The sequence below is a fragment of the Hippocampus bargibanti genome, linkage group LG17 (genome assembly GCF_051943395.1).
Source record: "Hippocampus bargibanti isolate YZ-2025 linkage group LG17, ASM5194339v1, whole genome shotgun sequence".
Classification (NCBI taxonomy): Eukaryota; Metazoa; Chordata; class Actinopteri; order Syngnathiformes; family Syngnathidae; genus Hippocampus; species Hippocampus bargibanti.
In genome coordinates this window covers 11,574,075-11,594,630 of record NC_142750.1, presented here as the reverse complement: position 1 = coordinate 11,594,630, position 20,556 = coordinate 11,574,075, and the positions used below count along the sequence as shown (strand labels likewise).

The 20,556-nt window shown below is 40.5% G+C and overlaps 3 protein-coding genes across 3 annotated transcripts; 2 read left to right on the top strand and 1 right to left on the bottom strand.

Annotated features, from left to right (window-relative positions):
• The first annotated feature begins 315 nt into the window (after positions 1–315).
• Positions 316–4,974, top strand: mif4gdb (MIF4G domain containing b). Its single transcript, XM_089017939.1, has 6 exons — positions 316–413; positions 1,055–1,135; positions 1,203–1,312; positions 1,886–2,041; positions 3,355–3,447; positions 3,751–4,974. Exons 1-6 carry the CDS (start codon positions 353–355, stop codon positions 3,976–3,978), a joined length of 729 nt encoding a protein of 242 aa, XP_088874065.1. The 5' UTR covers positions 316–352; the 3' UTR covers positions 3,979–4,974.
• Positions 4,975–4,990: 16 nt separating this feature from the next.
• Positions 4,991–7,685, bottom strand: mrps7 (mitochondrial ribosomal protein S7). Its single transcript, XM_089017940.1, has 5 exons — positions 7,618–7,685; positions 7,016–7,207; positions 6,682–6,745; positions 5,623–5,790; positions 4,991–5,422 (listed from the first exon to the last, which is right to left on the bottom strand). Exons 1-5 carry the CDS (start codon positions 7,659–7,661, stop codon positions 5,201–5,203), a joined length of 690 nt encoding a protein of 229 aa, XP_088874066.1. The 5' UTR covers positions 7,662–7,685; the 3' UTR covers positions 4,991–5,200.
• A 206-nt stretch (positions 7,686–7,891) lies between these two features.
• On the top strand, positions 7,892–20,505 carry gga3b (golgi associated, gamma adaptin ear containing, ARF binding protein 3b). Its single transcript, XM_089019007.1, has 17 exons — positions 7,892–7,946; positions 8,234–8,318; positions 8,413–8,488; positions 8,565–8,663; positions 10,739–10,862; positions 10,933–11,036; positions 11,193–11,273; positions 12,702–12,839; positions 12,915–12,996; positions 13,164–13,268; positions 13,349–13,612; positions 14,467–14,552; positions 14,888–15,000; positions 17,084–17,355; positions 17,516–17,685; positions 19,263–19,373; positions 19,467–20,505. The coding sequence occupies exons 1-17, from the start codon at positions 7,907–7,909 to the stop codon at positions 19,575–19,577; spliced, it is 2,061 nt and encodes a 686-aa protein (XP_088875133.1). The 5' UTR covers positions 7,892–7,906; the 3' UTR covers positions 19,578–20,505.
• Positions 20,506–20,556: the final 51 nt, after the last annotated feature.

The window sequence follows — 20,556 nt, the reverse complement described above, 5'->3', positions numbered from 1 at the left end:
TTAGTCTCGCAGTGGATAAATTTACATTTCACAGCAGCAAAGTGATGAAAGGAATGAAAGTAGAAAAACAAAATACATGAGCTGCTGGACAGGCAGCCACTCTCGCGGCACTGTCTTGAAGTCAAAAGAACAAAAAAACTAAATAACAAATAATTATAATAATAATAATAATAATTATAATAATATGACAACACAAAGACACAGTCATTCCTTCTTAAGCACTTTCTATACCCTCTTTGCTACATGAAGCAGTTCTATATGAAAGAGGAGAGGATCATAGCATCTTGTATATGTACTCTCTTGTCGCAACATTTCATCTTTGAATGCATTCAGAATCAGTACGCCTTAACCTATGCGAGTGAAGACGCGAATACTCATAAATCCAAATTACGATTTCCGTAGATTTTCCAAATGTGAGTAAAACAAGTCTGATGTTTTCATAACTCGACATTTAACTCTTATTGCGTTAAACGTGACTTGTACTTGTTGACGATGAGTGCAGAAGCTAGCTTGCTAGCATCACATTCGTTTCTAGCGTAAAAAGAAACACTGCTACACAACACTGACAGGAACTGATTTTTGATTCGGCTTAATGTGCGTTCGGGGGAATTAATAACCTCTATTTAACGCACTACTCCGATAATGTGACCTGAGTTTACACGTTAATCCTTATGCTCCACAGCCAACTTGATGACACCACAGGATTTTGGAGCTGTTGTTGTCTATGCCTGTTAAATAGTTTAATTGGAGTTAGTCGTTAGTTTTTGCTTATCTTGTGGACTGCAGACACAAGCACAAAATAGCACAATATATGTCCGTATATGATGATCAGAATCAGAATCATCTTTATTGCAAGTAGTATGTATAACACACAAGGAATCTGTCTCCGATGGAATACGCTGCACTCGTATCATCAAAAAATGAGAAAAATGGAAGCACTATACAGTTCTATTTGGGTTACTGTTTAGAGAGTGGATAGTAAAACACAATTTCCGATAAAGTAAAGGCTTTCAGAAGCAGAGTTTGTGATTTTATTCAGTGGTGTTTTCTGCAGCTATGGAAAACTCTCCCGAAGACTACAAGATTCAGTCATTTGACTTGGCAACGCAAATGTTGCTCAAAACAGCCTTGAAAGGTCAGATCGTAAAATGAATAATACCAAAAGTGTGTCAATGAACTCACACATGTTAATCATCCTCCAGATCCAGGCTCAGTGAATTTGGAGAAGGTGTCCAACATCATTGTGGATCAGTCACTGAAGGACTGGGTATTCAGCAAGGAGGCAGGACGCATTTGCTACACTATTGCACAGGTGCTTTCGATGTCAGGAGTTGCTATCAGTGGCCTGTGGTGTGTTAATTTACACAATTTCCACAACTGTTTTAAAAAAAAAAATCACCCATGACCAGGCAATCTTGAGATGTAATGAACAAGCTCGCTTTAAGAGGCCAATTCAAGACCAGATTTTCAGAGGACTAATTAACCTCCATTTTATATATCCTTATTTCCTTATTCCCATATTTTTTGTTGTTATTCAATTATCATCATTTCAAGTTTTATTGTTCAATTTATTTTGATCTGGACTGTTATGTGGTAAGAGTGTTCCATTTGGTGTGTTTTGGTGGAGTATGGCAATTTCAATTGGATGTTCTTTCATTCAGAAAGAGACATTCTTTGTCTCATCCATTAATATTTTGTTAACAATGTTTCTTTTTATTATTGGCGCCTGACTTTATGTACTCATCCCACACATGTAATAGGTCAATAAAAATACTTAACCCCCACCCCTCCAAAAAAAGCAAGTACTGTACTGTATATCGAGCATCTATTAGGGGTGAAGCATTTTGATTTGCATTCTCTTGTTAAAATCTCATTTGTGGCTCAGGCGGAGGCCAAGCAAAATAACGGCAGCGTGTTTAGGAGGAACTTGCTGAACAGACTCCAGCAAGAGTTCAAGGAACGTGAGGAGATTCGAGCTCGTTCCCTGCAGGAGTGGGTCTGCTTCGTCACCTTCATCTGTAACATCTATGACTACCTCAAAGTGAGCATGCAAACATACCATGTTATCTGTTTTTCAGCGTCACGCCCAAATTTCATTGTATCTGCACCACACACAGAAAACGTTCTCTTCTATACAGTGAGACCTCAACTTACAAACTTAATGGGTTCCCAGACAGGGTGTGTAAGGTGAAAAGTGTGTATCTCAAAAAATAAATCCCAAAGGAAACCATTAAAATGGGAATAATCCGTTCCCGGGTTTCCATAAAATATAGTTTTTAACTAAATAAGCCTTAAAACTACACACAACATACCTTATTCTATGTATAATAAATGTGCTATTGTATTGTAATGAAATAAATACACTGCATTGTATCATAAAGTCACAAAGAGATTCACATTACATGAGGACTGTAATTAAAGAAATAAACTGTGTTGTAAAATAAAGTTTTTTTTCAACTTCTTCGATTGCCCGAGACCGTCGCTTTGAGAGCACGGAAACACCTTTTGCAACAGACGCACCTTTGATGGCTTCTCTGTTCCAGAGAATGGGAGCAATGGTTGACTTAGCATAGCCGTGCTCGGCCACTAAATCACACAAACGCACACCTCGTTCGTGTTTTTCAATTATCTCCTTCTTCTCAGCGACTGTGATTTTATTTTGTGTCTTCTTGGGCTGAAAACGAGCCTGTGGTGGTTTTTTTCCGTCCCATCATAGTAAAATTATCAGCAAAAAGCTCTAAGTAGGCGATCGACGTGTGCATTCAATGAGAGGCGGTGTGCAAAGTAGCGCCGGCTGGAGCGCTGTTCGGTCGTGTGCTTCCGCCGAAGGTCACTCCGCCAGCCGTGGTGGGTGTGTATTATGAAAATAGTGCTTATTATAAGGTTTATTTTCATAAATTAGAGGTTCTTAAGACGGAAAGTTTGTAAGATAAGGTGTTTGTAAGTTGAGGTCTCACTGTACTTCTAAACTCCACAGCAATTAAAACCGTTCTTAATTTTACAACTGAAAGTTCATGTGTTGAAAACGTGATTTACAAGGATATATCTGTTGGCATAAAAAAAATCAGCATCTCAAGAATTAATTTATAATTTTCCGAAATAGTTTTTAATGTGACAACACTAAAGTCACAAAGTTTCACAACCACTAGTATTCTGTTCGTGCGCTATGATTTATATTCAGGAAATGCTGTCCTTAGTCTAAAAACAAAACAAAATGTGCCTTTTGTGTTAAACGAGTCGGAATATTGTAGCAAGATAATAGAAGCTTTTGTTTGTTTTGATAATGCCTCATGTGCAAGTATGCACGCTTTTCAAAGCATCTGTTTAAGTGTAATTTTTCGTTATACCGCGCAGGTGAATAACATGCCCATGGGGGTGCTGGTCCACCCCGTGTACGACTGTCTGATGAGGCTGGCGCAACCCGATGCTCTGATGAATGAGGAGGAGGTGAGCAAGACCACACTCTTATTTAGGATAGTATGCTTGATAAACTATGAATGTGGCGCTTGAAGGTTTATTTCTGATTATAATTTATTTAGTAATGCCACTGCCAAACTAATTCCTAATGTAAAAAGGATCAGGTGTTTTTGCAAAAAGAATCAAACACCTTTGTTGAATAGTTTAACTTACTGAATTCAGTCATCAATGTAACATTGGTTTCATGATTGTGTACATTCTTACACCATAAAAATGAAATGGCAATTCATGTCAGCACTGATCTCCAGCTTGGGTGCATCCTCCCTCATTTAGGTTGATTGTCTGGTGCTGCAGCTCCACCGCATCGGGGAGCAGTTGGAGAAGTCCAGCAGTGAGCGCATGGATGAGCTTTTCTACCTGCTACGTGATGGCTTCCTCCTCCAGGAGTGTCTCACTTCCATGGCCCGCCTGCTGCTGCTGGAAATCCTGGAATTCAGGGCGGGGGGCTGGGTCCTCAGTGGCACGGCACATAGTTATTACTATAGTGAAATTGCAGATTGATGGTGACAGTTGTTGTTTTTTTTTTTTGGGGGGGGGGGGGGGGGGGTACACCAGCAATTTTCATGATGGATATGAAAATGTGCAATAGATCATCAGAGTGAAATTCCAGATGTTCAGTCACACAGCCTACTTGGTTATTCTGTTTATTTATTTATTGTAGTTTTACATAACTCCCTTTTCATGAGAAAACATTTCATAGTTAAAGTTGGGATATCGCTGATTAGATCGAAGTTAGTCTGACCCGTTTTCTGATGTGTGACAAATGGTGAAGGAAACATAAATTTCTGTTGCAGTTTTGAGAGCTATTATTTACCAACTGGTAAATAAGGAGTGTATAACTGTTGCAGCAAGACAGAATACATGTGTGAATGAGAGGGATCCCAGTGCAAGAGTGATGCTACAGGGAGAAGAGATAAAGAAGGTGGAGGATTTTAAGTACCTGGGGTCAACTGAAGCAGAGCTGAAGATGTTGAGGTTTTATTTGGGTGTGACCAGGTTGGATAGGATCATGAATGAGTACATTAGAGGGACAACTCGTATTAGAGGCTTTGGATAGAAAGTCAGAGAAGCCAGACTGAGATGGTTTGGACATGTCCAAAGGAGAGTGACTATATACTTGCAATTTTTTGATGATGATACGAGTGCAGCGTGTTCGACCGGAAACAAATTCCCTGTGTGTTCTACATACTTGGCAATAAAGATGATAAAGACGATTCTGACTAGAAGGATGCTGAGCCTTGAACTGCCAGGCAGGAGACCGAGAGGAAGACCGAAGAGGAGGTTTATGGATGTGGTCAAAGAGGACATGAAGGTAGCTGGTGTGAGAGAAGAGGATGCACAAAACCGGGATAGATGGAGGACATTGATTCGCTGTGGCGACCCCTGAAGGGAAAACCCGAAAGGTAAAGAAGAACTGTTGTGGTTTTATTCAGAGAGATTGTGTATACTGTTACTGTATTTTGTATTTGTTCCAATAAAATCTTGGATAAAAAAATGCTTTACGGGTCTGACATTTTCAAAGTAATATGTCCGTTTTTATTAAATTATGTTCATTGAATATACTGTAAATACATGCTTTTCTACACTCTTCTGATGAACAGATCCATCCTTGTAGTTCAAAGCTTTTCAGTCCTTGTGTTTTATGAATTTTATTATTTACAAAAGGTGCCATTTGTCACCTTTCAATATGAAGAATACACAACCTCCCCCCACCCCTGCACTTCTACCACCAGCGGTAATGCGCATATGCTCTGTTGGCTTCGGCCATCTTGTGTAGCTCTATCTTCTTCTTGAAGACATTGCCTTCCTTTGCAAAAGCTGCCATCAGTTCCTGAGAGAGTTTTTCATACATGTGAGTGCGCCGGTGCTTATTTTCCCTGCACTCTGTGATCATCCATTTCATAGCTAGAAAGCGTCGCCTGTTGTCTGTAAGTGGCACCGGCACCTAAGTGAGAAGGGAACGGTGATTTATTTTCATTTTTAAAATGGCTTTGTTTAAAACTTTTTGTAGCGTCTTGTGAATTTGGTATCATTAGCTTCTTTAGGTTACGTGGGGATCTGATTTTTCTGAATAAAAATCTGAGATTTTATCATCTGACTGTCATATCTCTGACAGTTACTTATTTTTATGCAACAGAAACTGACCTGGTAGTACTTTCCACCTTTCTGGATGCTGGTGAGACCAACGACAGGCTTGCAGTTGTCGAGAGCTTGATGAAAGATAGCATAAGGGTTGCACTCAATCTCCTCTCTCTTCCCCTCTGGAGCTTTGTGGTACTTCTCCACCTGTTTCCTTTTAATAAGCTCCAATGTCTGAGAAAGGAGCAGGTAAATTTTCAACGAACTTGAAAAACCATATCACTGTGAAAGGCCTCCTCTTAAGTGCAGTCTGCCGTCTACTTAAAGGACAACCGACGTCACTTTTTTGGTTTTTAACTGACATCAGAAAAACGTTTGATAGCATCTAAAATACCCAAAACACGCAGTATGATATTTTTAGTCAAATGCAAAACACCAATAAAAATGACTAAGTGTCCAAAATCTGCAAAAAAAATTGAGCTGCGAATTGGCCATTTTCAGAAATTCCCGCCCCCAGTTCGTGACGTCACACCAAGACGTCTTGCATTGCTGGAGAATCCAAACAATGGCTTCAGATTCGGAGAATATGCTTCTTATTACACATCCAGTTATGAATATGATTCAAATAGTTCTGAAGAGGAAAGCATACATGTTTGCAATTGATTAAAGAATTTATTCCATGCCATTTTGAGGCAACATTGGAGCAATGGATCATCAGAAAAGAGGCACAAAATGGCGACCTCCAGTGGCCACCTCCGCTTCCACGGGCTGATAAATTCCTTACATGGAGCTTGGACTCCCTCTTCTGGCGGCTTTTGGGTGCAACACGGTTCTCAGACCAAACATGTACAGCAAAATACATTGACGTGATGGAAGGACGCTACAATGCGTCTTTTTTATGGTCAGGGGGCGGTCCTTTCATGACGTCACGTACAGACTCGTCACCAACTCAAAAACGTCTTAAAACGTAAAATATAGCTATATGCGGTGGAATCTTATTAAAATACGCTCAGTAGAAGACATTTTAAGCCATTTTACAAATTATGGACACAACTTGTCCGGAGACGTCGGTTGTCCTTTAAGTCTGAAGTTGTGAGTAAATGTCAAATACCAGTGTGTTCGTACCTCTGTCATGATCTCCTTTGCCAAAACTTTGTTTCCATGCTTCATCATCATGTTGATGAACTTACTGGAAATCCATAAACAAAACGATCAACAACTCCACAGTGCATCCATGTGTGTTAGTGACATCATTGGTAAGTACCCAAGTTTACAAATATTTTTCAACTTTTTCCAGGTATCTGTACTTATTTTTCCAATGAATTTGTATTTACTCTCCATCAAGTCAAACAAAATATATGCACTTTTACTTATAATACAATACATCCTACACTTAAGTATAGAGTATGAGTATCTTTGCAAATTTTGGTTATTGAGACATTCTAGGATGTATTAGTACCTGATGACGGGATCATGGAAAACTGAGCTGGTGACGCTGTTTGTTGCCGCTTTGATGGGCCTGAGAGTCTTCAGCGCTTTCTCTTCCTTCTCTTCATCAGTGAGTTCCGTTTCTGGTTTGTCATAAACCTCTTTCCTCACTTCTGGCTCCAGATAGTATGGATTGTATCTGCTCCATCGCATTGCCAGGACCCTAGAAACACAACATATTAATTCATAATAATCGAATCAGACAGTCATAATTTTTAACATTTATTTTACTTCTAAGAAATCTATTGAAATCGTCATCAGGTTAACAATGCTGTAAATTCGTGTGTGTAATGATGGGAAGAGTATCCATTTATCAGCACAACCGTAAAGTTCAATGTACACTGTATCATTGGTCATATTCAAACAAATACGGAAACGTATACGAGGAAAGCAAAAAAAAAACGTAATTACAAGTACAAAAATATAAACCAGCCATAAATTCAGTTGAACGGGAATTTAGCGATGGAACGGAATTTTTGTACTACATCCATTTAACTGTCCTTGATAATGGTATAAAAAACGTCGTGATTAATCTCTTTTTTTTATTGTTTAGTGTTTGAAAGGAGACATTACCTGGGCGTCCAAGGTTTTAACAGTCCAGATATGGAAGTCGCCATGTTGAAAATGTCAGTACTACCCCGGGTGACAATGCTCAGTTTAGGAGCTTGTGGAGATGCCTTCTCAAAAATAATAAATACATTAACATATTTTTTTTCAAAATATCAGTTTGAATACACATGGACTAATATTGTATTTTAAATGTGCAATTTACTGTATGGTTTTTCTTTTTAGTTTGTATTATTTTGCATCTTACTCGACTCTCGTTTACACGGTCGTGACATCTCGCGATGTTTTGATTACGATGGCGTATCAGGAAGGAGAGTCGCTTGAATCCTGGCTCAGTGAGTGATTTTTGCAAATGTATAAATTAAAAGACACCCGTTGTCGTACAATTTACAATGCTAGCGCTACGACACAGCCAGTTGTTTCATGCTATAGCTGTCAGCACGTATTTCCGGCACTTTCGACGGTATTGTGGACGTGACTGATCTAGATGTACATCATTTCAGTCATCTGGGTGGAGGTCTTAAAATGTGATTTCTTTTCATTGTGTTAAGTATGTTTGATCGACACAACATTTGGAGTGATGATCAATATATATTTTTGTGAAAATGTACGTGTGCATCAGATAAAGCCACTTACCCAACAAACAGACAGGAGGACTGGGAGTACATAATTGGCTTCTGTGACCAAGTCAATAAAGAACTGGAAGGGTTTGTTTTCTACGTCATTATTATTAATAGTATTCTTATTGCCATAATCCTTCCTTGGGAGAAAAAATATATAATGTGTAATTTCGTTTTGCAGCCCCCAAATTGCAATCCCACTACTGGTCCATAAGATCCACTCACCGCAAGAATGGGAAGCACTTCAGGCTTTAACAGTAAGAAAAAAGAAAAAAAATCTTCATTGTTGCATAAGCAACTTGATCTGTTTGAATTTATTGATTGTGTGCGTAGGTGTTAGAGGCATGCATGAAGAACTGCGGGAGCAGGTTTCATAATGAAGTTGGGAAATACAGATTTTTAAATGAGCTGATTAAAGTTGTGTCTCCAAAGGTAAGTTGTCTAAAGTGCCGTACACTCTCCTCCGTTCATCTGGGGCAGTCCACTCTAATAAGCGAAAAATATGCAATGCAGTTTAAGACCAACAAAAATATGTATTTTTATAGTTATACCCATCCCACACAGTTCAAACACATATAAACCTTTGTTTTTAAACATTTATTATTTTATGCAAAGACACCGCTTTGAGCAACATTATTTATTCTTGGGGGTGATGCTGTCAGTAAAGAATGAAAGAATAACAAACATCAAAGTCAGAGAAACTTCTAATTTGGCTTTTTAGTCTTCATTTTTCTGGAGCTGTGAAATGTAAAACACCATAGATGGGTTAACAGAAGTAATTCTAAACCTTCCAATAACTGATACTTTAACGAACAGCATAGTACTGTCTCAACTGTTTGGAAACAGTGATGATCAATAGAGCTTCATTTGGGCATCTTCATTGACAAATCCTGACACACACACACACACACACACACACACACAATAAATACATAAATAAAGAAATAAATAAATCTCTCGTTTATCACGGTTAACACGGACTGGGACCACCTGCGATAGATGAAAAATTGCGATGTAGAGAACCCTCCATGTATTGGTTAATTTACATGTGTATGAGTAAAAAAACATATTTATAAGGCCAAAATTATTGGAACACAGTACAGGACATGCATAAAAAAGCACAGTAAATGTATGTACTACAGTACAAAACTCTAATTCAATAAAGTAAACAGTGTACTATCAACATACAGTAAATAAAGTATAATATTTTCACTAAGTACACTAACTCGTCTTGCTGTAACGCAGCGTAGATTCTTTGACGTAATGGCGTGCAGCAGCGGCATAATTTTCGCCTTTGTCAAGTCATTTTACTTTTTCACTCACTGTCATCATTTTCCTCTTTGGGTTCGCTGGATGATTTTGAAGGTTTGGGAGCCATTGTCGGGGGGACGTATTAAGTACGAATGAAAATACAAGAATACGTACAGTACGTAACCTGAACTCACGCGATGCGAGAGCACATGGAGGGATCAGCATTCAGGTCGGTTGAATGCTGCCCAGTGGTGTCGTCTCTCAGCCAATCAGCTTTGGCCCGAGTCAGCACCAAAACAAATAGAAAAAAGAAAAACCCGAGTTGACAACGCGGCATCACACGAATCTCAACAAAGTCAAGACGATTCATGTACAGCAGGGGTCTCAAACTCAATTTACCCGGGGGCCGCTGGAGGCAGAGTCTGGGTGAGGCTGGGCCGCATCAGGATTTCCACAAGAAAAGCACAGATAAAACATTCTAATGTTCTCAAATTTTTTATTTATAACACAAAAAAATGAATTAAATGAATAAATGGAAAAATGAATACAAAATAAATTAACCAGTAATAAATAAAATAATTATTATAAGGCAGATACAGATGACTGAAAAAAACACAGGAAAACTAATTATTTAAAAAAAGTTTCAAATGTCTGTATTCACAGTTCTTTAACCTTTAACTTTCTTAACATAAAGAAAATATTGAACAGGAACTCTCCTAAACATGGCTTCTCTTGCCTACATATTCAACTGCACACACACAAGTTTCATTCATATCAATCATGCGGGCCGCACTAACATTAATCTTTCATTTCTCCACTGTGAGAGTAATAAAGGCATATCCAATCCAATATCAGGGCGGGCCGCAAAATATTCTTTCGGGGGCCGCAGTTGGCCCGCGGGCCGCGGGTTTGAGACCACTGATGTACAGTAAGCAAAGTGATGAAAATTTTGTTTACTACATTAATCGTTGACTCATTGTCAGCTGTGGCTAAATGAAAACGGTGTTTTTGGTTACTGAACCCTAGTTCGGTTCTGTGCATATACAGCACAGTAATGCCTCAAAATGGATAACTAAATTAAAAAATAACAATAGTAAATCTAATGAATGCTGTATGCTGCTCTCTGTGACCCGCTGTTGTTTCACAGGACTGTACTGCAGTGACTTAGGCTGCCATTTGCACGATGCATCAAAGTAGCAAGGGATTACTGTAAATAAACAGTGGCTGATTAGGTGCTCCATTTTGTCAATTTGCAGTACATGGGTGACACTGCACCTGAAAAGGTGAAGAGAAAGATTGTCGAAATGCTCTACAGCTGGACCATCGCCTTTCCCACTGAGCCCAAGATGAATGAAGCCTACCAAACATTGAGAAGACAAGGTTGACATTGGCACTTTTTTTTCCTCCCTCTTCCTGTCTTTGTTTATGCCAACGCTCTTCTTTCTCACAGGGCTGGCGACCCAGGATCCAGAGTTACCGCCAGACCGGACTTTGATTCCCTCTCCACCGACACGGGCCAAACACCCAGTGTTCGATAACGAGGACATGGGGAAGGTCTGGAATTGTTTTTTTGGGGGGTTTTGGATAGTGTTGGTGGTGGAGTGACTATGACGTAGTTGTCGCGGACATATTTGGCAATGAACATGTACAAACGTATCTGATGTATTTCCAAACAAGCCTTGTTTGTATTGATTCCATACATGTCCACAGCTCCTTGCTGAGCTTCTCCGCAGCAAAAACCCCGAAGACCTCCAGGAGGCCAACAGGTTAATCAAAAGTATGGTGAAAGAGGTGAGACACCTCCCAGTCATGACACATATTGAGATACAGTGAGACCTCAACTTACGAACTTAATTGGTTCCCAGACAGAGTGTGTAAGGCGAAAAGTGTGTATCTCTAAAAAAAAAATTTCCCATAAGAAACCATTAAAATGGGAATAATCTGTTCCCGGGTTTCCATGAAATATACTTTTCAACTAAATAAGCCTTAAAACTACACACAACATACCTTATTCTATGTATAATAAATGTGCTATTGTATTGCAATGAAAGAAATACACTGCATTGTATCATAAAGTCACTTTATTTACATTTGTGATGGTCATTGATGCTTGATGGAATGGTGATGAGGTCGAAGGACAAAGGGAATTGCTGCTTGTAAAGAGAGGCACATTACATGAGGACTGTAATTAAAGAAATAAACTGTGCTGTAAAATAGTTTTATTTCCCTTTTTGATGGTCGTTGATGGCTTATGGAAGGAGAGTCACCTTCTATAAGGACTGTTGCTAACTTAACCTCTGGTGCTGTTCGGTCGTGTGCTTCCGCCAAAGATCACTCCGCCAGCCGTGGTGGGTGTGTATTATGAAAATAGTGCTTATTATAAGGTTTAATTTTCAGAAATTTGACGTTTGTAAGACGAAAAGTTTGTAAGATAAGGTGTTTGTAAGTTGAGGTCTCACTGTATTTTATTTTAAAAATATTACATGCCATTATCTTCTTTGTTTAGTATTTACATACCGCCAAAATGGACGTGGAACCTCATTGCCGCGGTAACGGTCAGAAATGGAAAGATTTCATATCGTATATCTAATTGATTCCACGAGATTCTAGCCATTCTTACTGTTTGCTTATCATGACATTTTTATGTTTGGTGGTGTGTTAGCAGATATAAAAATCAAGTCGGCTTGGATGAATAATGGTTGATAACACTGTTTTGTACTGTTGTCATTTGTGCTGGTAACTGGTCCTATACATCCCTATGGACAGAGGTGGAAGTGCCTGACTTATGCTCTGATCGGCCCCAGCTCTAAAATTGGGCGAGCAGCAGACTACTGCCTGAAGCGAATCTGATTACTTCTTTTGTTAGATTAGCTAATATGATTACTTTCTTTGTTAGATTCGCTAATCTGATTATTTCTTTTGTTAGATTATTTCAGGGAGTAGTGTCCCGCTCCCCCAACCTTAGCGCTGTGACCTATCAGAGCAGAGATCTGGCACTGCCACCTCTGTCCATAAGGAATATATATTGGGCCGGAGTTACCAGCACAAACTTGCGTTTGCTGACGAAGCTCTTCGGATGAGGAGTGAAATGTCCAACACCTTCAAAAAAGTACAGATGACGGCTGAAGAAACCTCTTCCTCAATGGACCACTCCTGCACGACTGAGAGCGTCCACAAACCTTGCAGAGTGGTGAACACCTTGTTTTTTTTCCCCTCCAGGACGAGGTACGCGTGCAAAAGGCGTCAAAGCGCAACAACACGCTGGAGGAGGTCAACATCAATGTCAAGCTCCTGTCCGAAATGCTCTGCCACTACGACAAAAACGCCTCCTCGGAATCCGATAAGGAAATTATGAAGGTTTGTATTGGAATCAAACGTCACAGTCACACCGAAGCGTTGCTCAGAAAAAAAACTCGTCCTTCGCTGCCTTAGGAACTGTGCGAGCGCTGTGAACAGCTGCGACGCTCCGCTTTCAAAATGGCCACCGAGGCCGAGGACAACGATACCAGTTTAGGTTTGTCCATTTATTCTTTTTAATCTGATGGAAGTGCAACAAAATCTCAGTCAACTGCGCCTTTGGTTGGCATGTGTTTCACTTCACGCCATGAACCGATCGATCATCAATTCCACACAATCGATTAATGCCGAACGAAGATTGAATGAATGCCTTATTCTGTTCAGGAGACATCCTGCAGGCTAGCGACGACCTTTCCAGAGTCATCAACTCTTACAAGAAAATAGTGGAGGGGTTGGCTGTCAATGGAGACAGCCAGGAGCCTCGCAGCGGTCAGATAATTCAGCACACACACACGCAAGCAGGGTGTGTACCCCCCTTTTATCCACATCTTGCCGTATTTGTTCCCCAGATTTGCCAGAGACGACGGATACACTCATCGACTTGACCGTCACGGACCAGCCGAGCCCTCCAGCGGCGGCGGTGGCGCCTGCCCCTGTCCCACTCTCAGGCGCTCTCTCCGACATCTTGTGCGACTCGTCGTTCCCCCCCCTGCTGCCGCCTCCCAATCAGTCGTCGGACCCGCTAGCCGCTCTGGGCGGCAGCCCCGGTCACCCTCCGCCTAACGCGGCCTCCGACGCGCTCTCGCTTCTTGATCATGAGCTGCTCTCATTAGGTACTCGCTCATATATTTAAAGGACAACCGACGTCTCCGGACAAGTCGTGTCCATAATTTGTCAAATGACTTCTACTGACCGTGTTTTACAAAGATTCCACCGCATATAGCTATATTTTACGTTTTAAGACTCGCGCTGAATATTCCGGAAGTCTTGCTTTTGAGTTGGTGACGAGTCCGTACGTGACGTCACTGAAGGAACGCCCCTGACCGAAAAAAAAGGACACATTGTAGCAGTCCTTCCATCACGTCAATGCATTTTGCTGTGCTTGTTTGGTCTGAAAACGTTGTGTTGCACCAAAAAGCCAGAAGAGGGCGACCAAGCTCCATATAAGGAATTTATCAGCCTGTGGAAACTGGCTGATTAATTCCTCACAGGAGGTTGGTCGCCATTTTGTGCCTCTTTTTTTTTGGGTGAGAGATTTTCCCCCAATGTTGCCTCAAAATGGCACTGAATAAATTCTTTAATTGATTGCAAACATGTATGCTTTCCTCTTCAGAACTATTTGAATCATATTCATAACTGGATGTGTAACAAGAAAGCATATTCTCCAAATCTGAAGCCATAGTTTTGATTCTCCAGCAAGGCAAGACATCTTGGCGTGACGTCACAAACTGGGGGCGGGACTTTCTGAAAATGCCCAATTCGCAGCTCAATTTTTTGCAGACTTTGGACACTTTAAGTCATTTTTATTGATGTTTTGCATTTGACTAAAAATATCAGCCTGCGTGTTTTGGGTATTTTAGATGCTATAAAACGTTTTTCTGATGTCAGTTAGGAAACAAAAATGGGATGTCGGTTGTCCTTTAAGTAGAAAGTAACAAAATAAATCAAATGTTTGCACATCCCACAGGACTAAATGACGACCACGCCGCATTACCATGCAACCAGTCCAAAGGAAATCCACACATGGCATCCATTCAGTGGAGTTCCCTGCAGGTACAATGTCTTGATGAGTCACTCTTGTGAACTTACGCACACAATCAGAGATGATGTTCGTTCCGTACTAGTCTTTTCCTTATCCTCACTTGTCAGTGCACTAGAAGAACAACCGGGATTCATTCCCACATTTTTTTTACCATTACGAATGCCATTTTGGCACTTCCATTACGCAATTAGCTTGACTCTGTGCTGCATTCGAAACACTTAACTCGGCTTGTTTCATGCAACAAACCCTTTGAGTAAGTAAGTAAGACGCGGTTGTTGAACTTGTGCGCCGACTCGTCTTCCTTGTAAGGAAAAAAGGACGCTCAGAGGCTTTTACCTGTCTTCAGGCTCCTGCGACAAGTACGGATTTGTTTGGCTCACTCATGCCTGCAGGAGAACCTGATTTTACCTCACTCCAGAACCTTCAAGACCTGGCTCTCATAGGCTTCCCCAATCAGAGGTGCCACATGAACAAGTGCTCCTTTATAAAACTCCTGAATTTAACTCATTCACTGCCAGACAATGTGCAAAAATGTGTCCACTTCAGTGTCAGAGTTTTTGTCATTTTCATTCAAATTACAGGACCCACAGAATATTGAGTTTTAGGACTACATAAATATTCAATTCAGCGTGAGAAACCTTTGACCCTCTTCTTTTATCGGGAAAAAAAGTTAATTCCTAAGTTATATGGGTCTGGAGTTATCTGAGCTTGAAATGGGGGCGGCTGTAAGAAATACAATACAATCCAGATACGTACTGTATATTGATTTATATAGCGCTTTAACAACAGCTGAAGCTTTAACAAAGTGCTAAAATGGACAAAAGGCAAATGCTGTCCCCTCGTGGAATGGGAAACCATTGCCAGAGGTCTGACCAGCACTTTATCGGCACCCCCCACAAAAAAAAACAAAACCGAACAAATTCGGGAATGGCAGCGAATGAGTTAAAAAATATTGACCACAACTTTTCTTTTTCTATTTTAGCATATTAACTGATTTTCGTTATCTGATCACAACACGATCCTCACAAAACCGCCTTTTTTGTTTAATTGACTTTGTAAAGTATTGAAAGGATTTGGGATATTTCTATTTTAACTTTGTAGAGTAAAATAGTAAATAACACTGGTCAAAAGCAAATTTTGATCAAAAGATGGCTTTTTGGGTACTGAAATGTATATTTGTCACATATTGTTTTTATATTTTATTTTGAAATTCAACTAATCAAAGCTTGTGCAATACGGATTTGACCATGCATTGAAATTTATAGCTGGAGTTCCCATTTAAAAAAAAAATCCTAAATCCATCTGTTTCTGAAGTTAACCCTTCATTCACAAATAGTGTGAGATATAGCATTACTACATATTGTTATATGATCATTATAACAGCCTGGTGTTAATGAATAAAAAAGAAAGGGTTGACTCGGAATCAGTGCGAAATTTAGTTGCTGCATTTCTTGGATGCTTTTCATTTAAAGGACAACCGACGTCTCCGGACAAGTTGTGTCCATAATTTGTAAAATGGCTTCAAATGACTTCTACTGAGCGTATTTTACAAAGATTCCAGCGCTTATAGCTATATTTTACGTTTTAAGACTCGCGCTGAATATTCCGGAAGTCTTGTTTTTGAGTTGGTGATGAGTCCGTACGTGACGTCACTGAAGGAACGCCCCTGACCGAAAAAAAAGGACACATCAAGCAGTCCTTCCATCACGTCAACGCATTTTGCTGTGCTTGTTTGGTCTGAAAAGGTCGTGTTGCACCAAAAAGAGCCAGAAGAGGGCGACCAAGCTCCATATAAGGAATTTATCAGCCTGTGGAAACGGGCTGATTAATTTCTCACAGGGAGCTTGGTCGCCATTTTCTGCCTCTTTTCTGGGACGTTACATTGCAGTCCAGATGCCTCAAAATGACATGGAAGGACTTCTTTAATCAATTGCAAACATGTATGCTTTCCTCTTCAGAACTATTTGAATCATATTCATAACTGGATGTGTAACAAGAAAGCATATTCTCCGAATCTGAAGCCATTGTTTTGATTCTCCAGCAATGCAAGACGTCTTGGTGTGACGTCATGAACTGGGGGCGGGGCTTTCTGAAAATGCCCAATTTGCAGCTCAATTTTTTGCAGTTTTTGGACATTAAGTCATTTTTATTGGTATTTTGCATTTGACTAAAAATATCATACTGCGTGTTTTGGGTATTTTAGATGCTATAAAACGTTTTTCTGATGTCAGTTAAAAAACAAAAAAAGTGACGTCGGTTGACCTTTAAGTCACTTATTACTTTTGTAATGGCAACTTTATTTCCAGATTCTTACACAGTACATATTGATTTTAATAGTGCTTTAACAACAGCTGAAGCTGCAACAAATCGCTTAACAGGGGACATGTATCATATACAGGATTCTTAAAATATAGCCTCCAATAAAATGGATGGCATTTATATTTTTACCCCATTATTATCAAATTATTTTAGTAGCAATCTGAAATCATTTTATGATATGAAACAGCGTTGAAAATACAGTGTGACTTTCCACATTTTCCAGTGGCACGCCAATGGGAAGTTTTGGGGCACCCGCGGCGGTTCCTCCCCCCGCGGCCACGTCAAGCTGCCCCCCTCCAGCATCTCTCATCCACGAGGCTCTGCCCGTCTCTCCTGCCCTGAGCCACGCTAAAGCCCAGAACCTGGCCTCCGTCCCGGGTAGCCCGCTCTTCAACTCCCTGTCCCCAGCCCACCGTGCCATCCAAGGAAGCCCCGTGAGAACTGCGCAGATGTCCCTAAGTAATGTGCACGTTCCCCTGGACGCCATCAGACCCGGTGAGGATTACCATCAACTAGATTTTTCCAAATATTACTGAAGTTCACATTTACTTTGGGAAATGGACGTGAATTGCCATGGAACGTTTTTTGCAACCTTCATTTGCCATTTGTCATATTCGTTGGCTTCCTACTGGCTAACCTGTCCTTCCTATTGTAGGTAAAGTTCTGCCGGTTACTGCCTACGACAAGGACGGTGTTCGGGTTCTGCTCAATTTTGCTTCCGATTCTCCCCCTGGGAGGCCTGACGTGCTGGTCATTGTGGTGTCCATGCTTAACACAGCGCCGCTGCCTGTTCACGGGGTGGTACTGCAAGCTGCTGTACCAAAAGTAAGACGCTTGTGTGGACATGCAATATTTGTCATTTTTTCCTTTACCTTCACTATGTGTTTGCCTATTCAGATTTTTTAAACATATCCATTCATCCATTTTCCAATTCGCTTAAAGGACAACCGACACCATTTGTTTCCTAACTGACATCAGAAAAAAAGTTTTATAGCATCTCAAATACCCAAAACACGCAGGCTGATATTTTTAGGCAAATGCACAACACCAATAAAAATGACTTAAAGCGTCCCAAAACTACAGTAAAGTCTCGTTATATCGATATTCAAGGGAGTCCGAAAAAATATCGATATAACCGGGACTATCGATATATCCGACCCTGTTTGCATGTAATTTTCTCCGTGCGTGCATAGAAATAGTATCGATATAACCGGGACTATCGATATATCCGATATCGATATAACGAGACTTTACTGTACTTCAAAATGACCTCAGAAAGTTTCACTTTCAGAAGGTCCCGCCCCCTTCTTTGCGACGTCACGCCAAGACGTCTTGTCTTGCTCGAGAATCAAAACAATGGCTTCAGATTCGGAGAAGATGCTTTCTTGTTACTCATCCAGTTATGAATATGATTCAAATAGTTCTGAAGAGGAAAGCATAAATGTTTGCAATCGATTAAAGAAGTCCTTCCGCCTCATTTTGAGGTGTCTGGACTCCAATGTAGCATCCAAGAAAATGCATAAGATGGCGCCCAAGCTCCGTTGGAAATGGGCTGATTTGTCTGCTGGGAATTTGTGTCAACTAGTATCAAATAGTTGTCTTGGTGCAACACACAACAATTCACCATCGCGTTATGTATTTTCCTTCTAATTTCGCCATCAACACGAAGTTTTCAGACCAAACAAAGTACCCAAAATGCATTGTGTGTCGCTTTCTCGGTCAGGGGCGTTCGAGACGTGACGTCACGTCAGGCATCGTCATCAACTCGAAAACAAGACTTCCGGAATATTCAGCGCGACTCTTAAAACGTAAAATATAGCGATAAGCCGTGGAATCTTTGTCAAATACGCTCAGTAGAAGTCATTTGAAGTGATTTTACAAATTATGGACACAACGGACGCCATTTCCAACGGAGCTTGGGCGCCATCTTGTACATTTTCTGGGCGCTACATTGGAGTCCACATGCCTCAAAATGAGACGGAAGGACTTCTTGAATCAATTGCAAACATTTATGCTTTCCTCTTCAGAACTATTTGATTCATATTCATAACTGAATGAGTAACAAGAAAGCATCTTCTCCGAATCTGAAGCCATTGTTTTGATTCTCAAGCAAGACAAGACGTCTTGGCGAGACGTCGCGAACAAGGGGGCGGGACCTTCTGAAACAGAAACTTTCTGAGGTTATTTTGAAGGAGTTTTGGGACACTTTAAGTCATTTTATTGGTGTTTTGCATGACAAAAAATATCAGCCTGCGTGTTTTGGGTATTTCAGATGCTATAAAACGTTTTTCTAATGTCAGTTAGGAAACAAAAAAATGGTGTCGGTTGTCCTTTAAGGGAAATACCAGTCGTGTTTTTTGTTATTTTTTTAAGTGAACCATCTTTTTTTGCTCCTGTTTTAGTCAATGAAGGTGAAGCTACAGCCTCCTTCAGGAACAGAATTGGCCGCATTTAACCCCATTTTACCTCCGGCCTCCATTACGCAGATCATGCTATTGGCCAATCCCACCAAGGTGAGTCAAACCCACTCGCGCCAATGTCACATTACCCCTTGAGGCTCACACTCGCTCAATTTTTGCTGACTCAAGTCGTTGGCGTATTTTCAGGAAAAGGTTCGCCTTCGCTACAAGCTGGCCTTCACGCTTGGGGATGTACTGTGTAATGAGGTGGGGGAGGTGGACCAGTTCCCCTCGCCTGAGGCGTGGGGGCACCTATAAACAGACACTCAGTTCACGAAGGAAATTTTATGAAGCGAGTTATCATCACAGCGTAAAGACAATTAGTTGGAACAACTCAACGTTTTAGTTGGTTTAGTGTTACTTGAGATTTTATTTAGCTTTTATGTTTTTGCAGGTAACGAAAGATAAGCACTGATATGATAACGGTCAGCTTTAAAGGACAACCGACGTCTCCGGACAAGTTGTGTCCATAATTTGTAAAATGGCTTCAAATGACTTCTACTGAGCATATTTTACAAAGATTCACCGCTTATAGCTATATTTGACGCTTTAAGACTCGCGCTGAATATTCCGAATGTTTTTGAGTTAGTGACGAGTCCTCACCCTACGTCACTGAAGGAACGCCCCTCACCGAGAAAGGACATACCTTGCATCACCTCAATGCATTTTGTGGTACTTTGTTTGGTCTGAAAACTTCGTGTTGATGGCGAAATTAGAAGGAAAACACAAATAACGCGATGGTGAATCCTTGTGTGTTGCGCCGAGACTTCTCCAGTGTATTTGATGTTCGCTTACAAAACGTCCCAGGAGACAATTTATACAGAGCTTTGTCGCCATCTTCTGCCTTTTTTGGGTACTGTGAGTACTAAAGAGTTTGTCACTACATATCTCTCCAGTTGCATCAAAATGACCGGAATACATTCTTTAATCGATTGCAAACATGTATGCTTTCCTCTTCAGAACTATTTGAATCATATTCATAACTGGATGAGTAACAAGAAAGCATCTTCTCCGAATCTGAAGCCATTGTCTAAAAATATCATACTGCGTGTTTTGGGTATTTTAGATGCTATAAAACGTTATTCTGATGTCAGTTAGGAGTCAGTTACTCCGGTCATTTTGAAGGGGGGAAATGTAGCACCGAAAAGAGGCAGATGATGGCGACAAAACTCAGTGGAAAGCTCAGTGGAAAGTCAAATAGATGCTCAGTGCAGGATTAATTCCTTACAATTTTTTT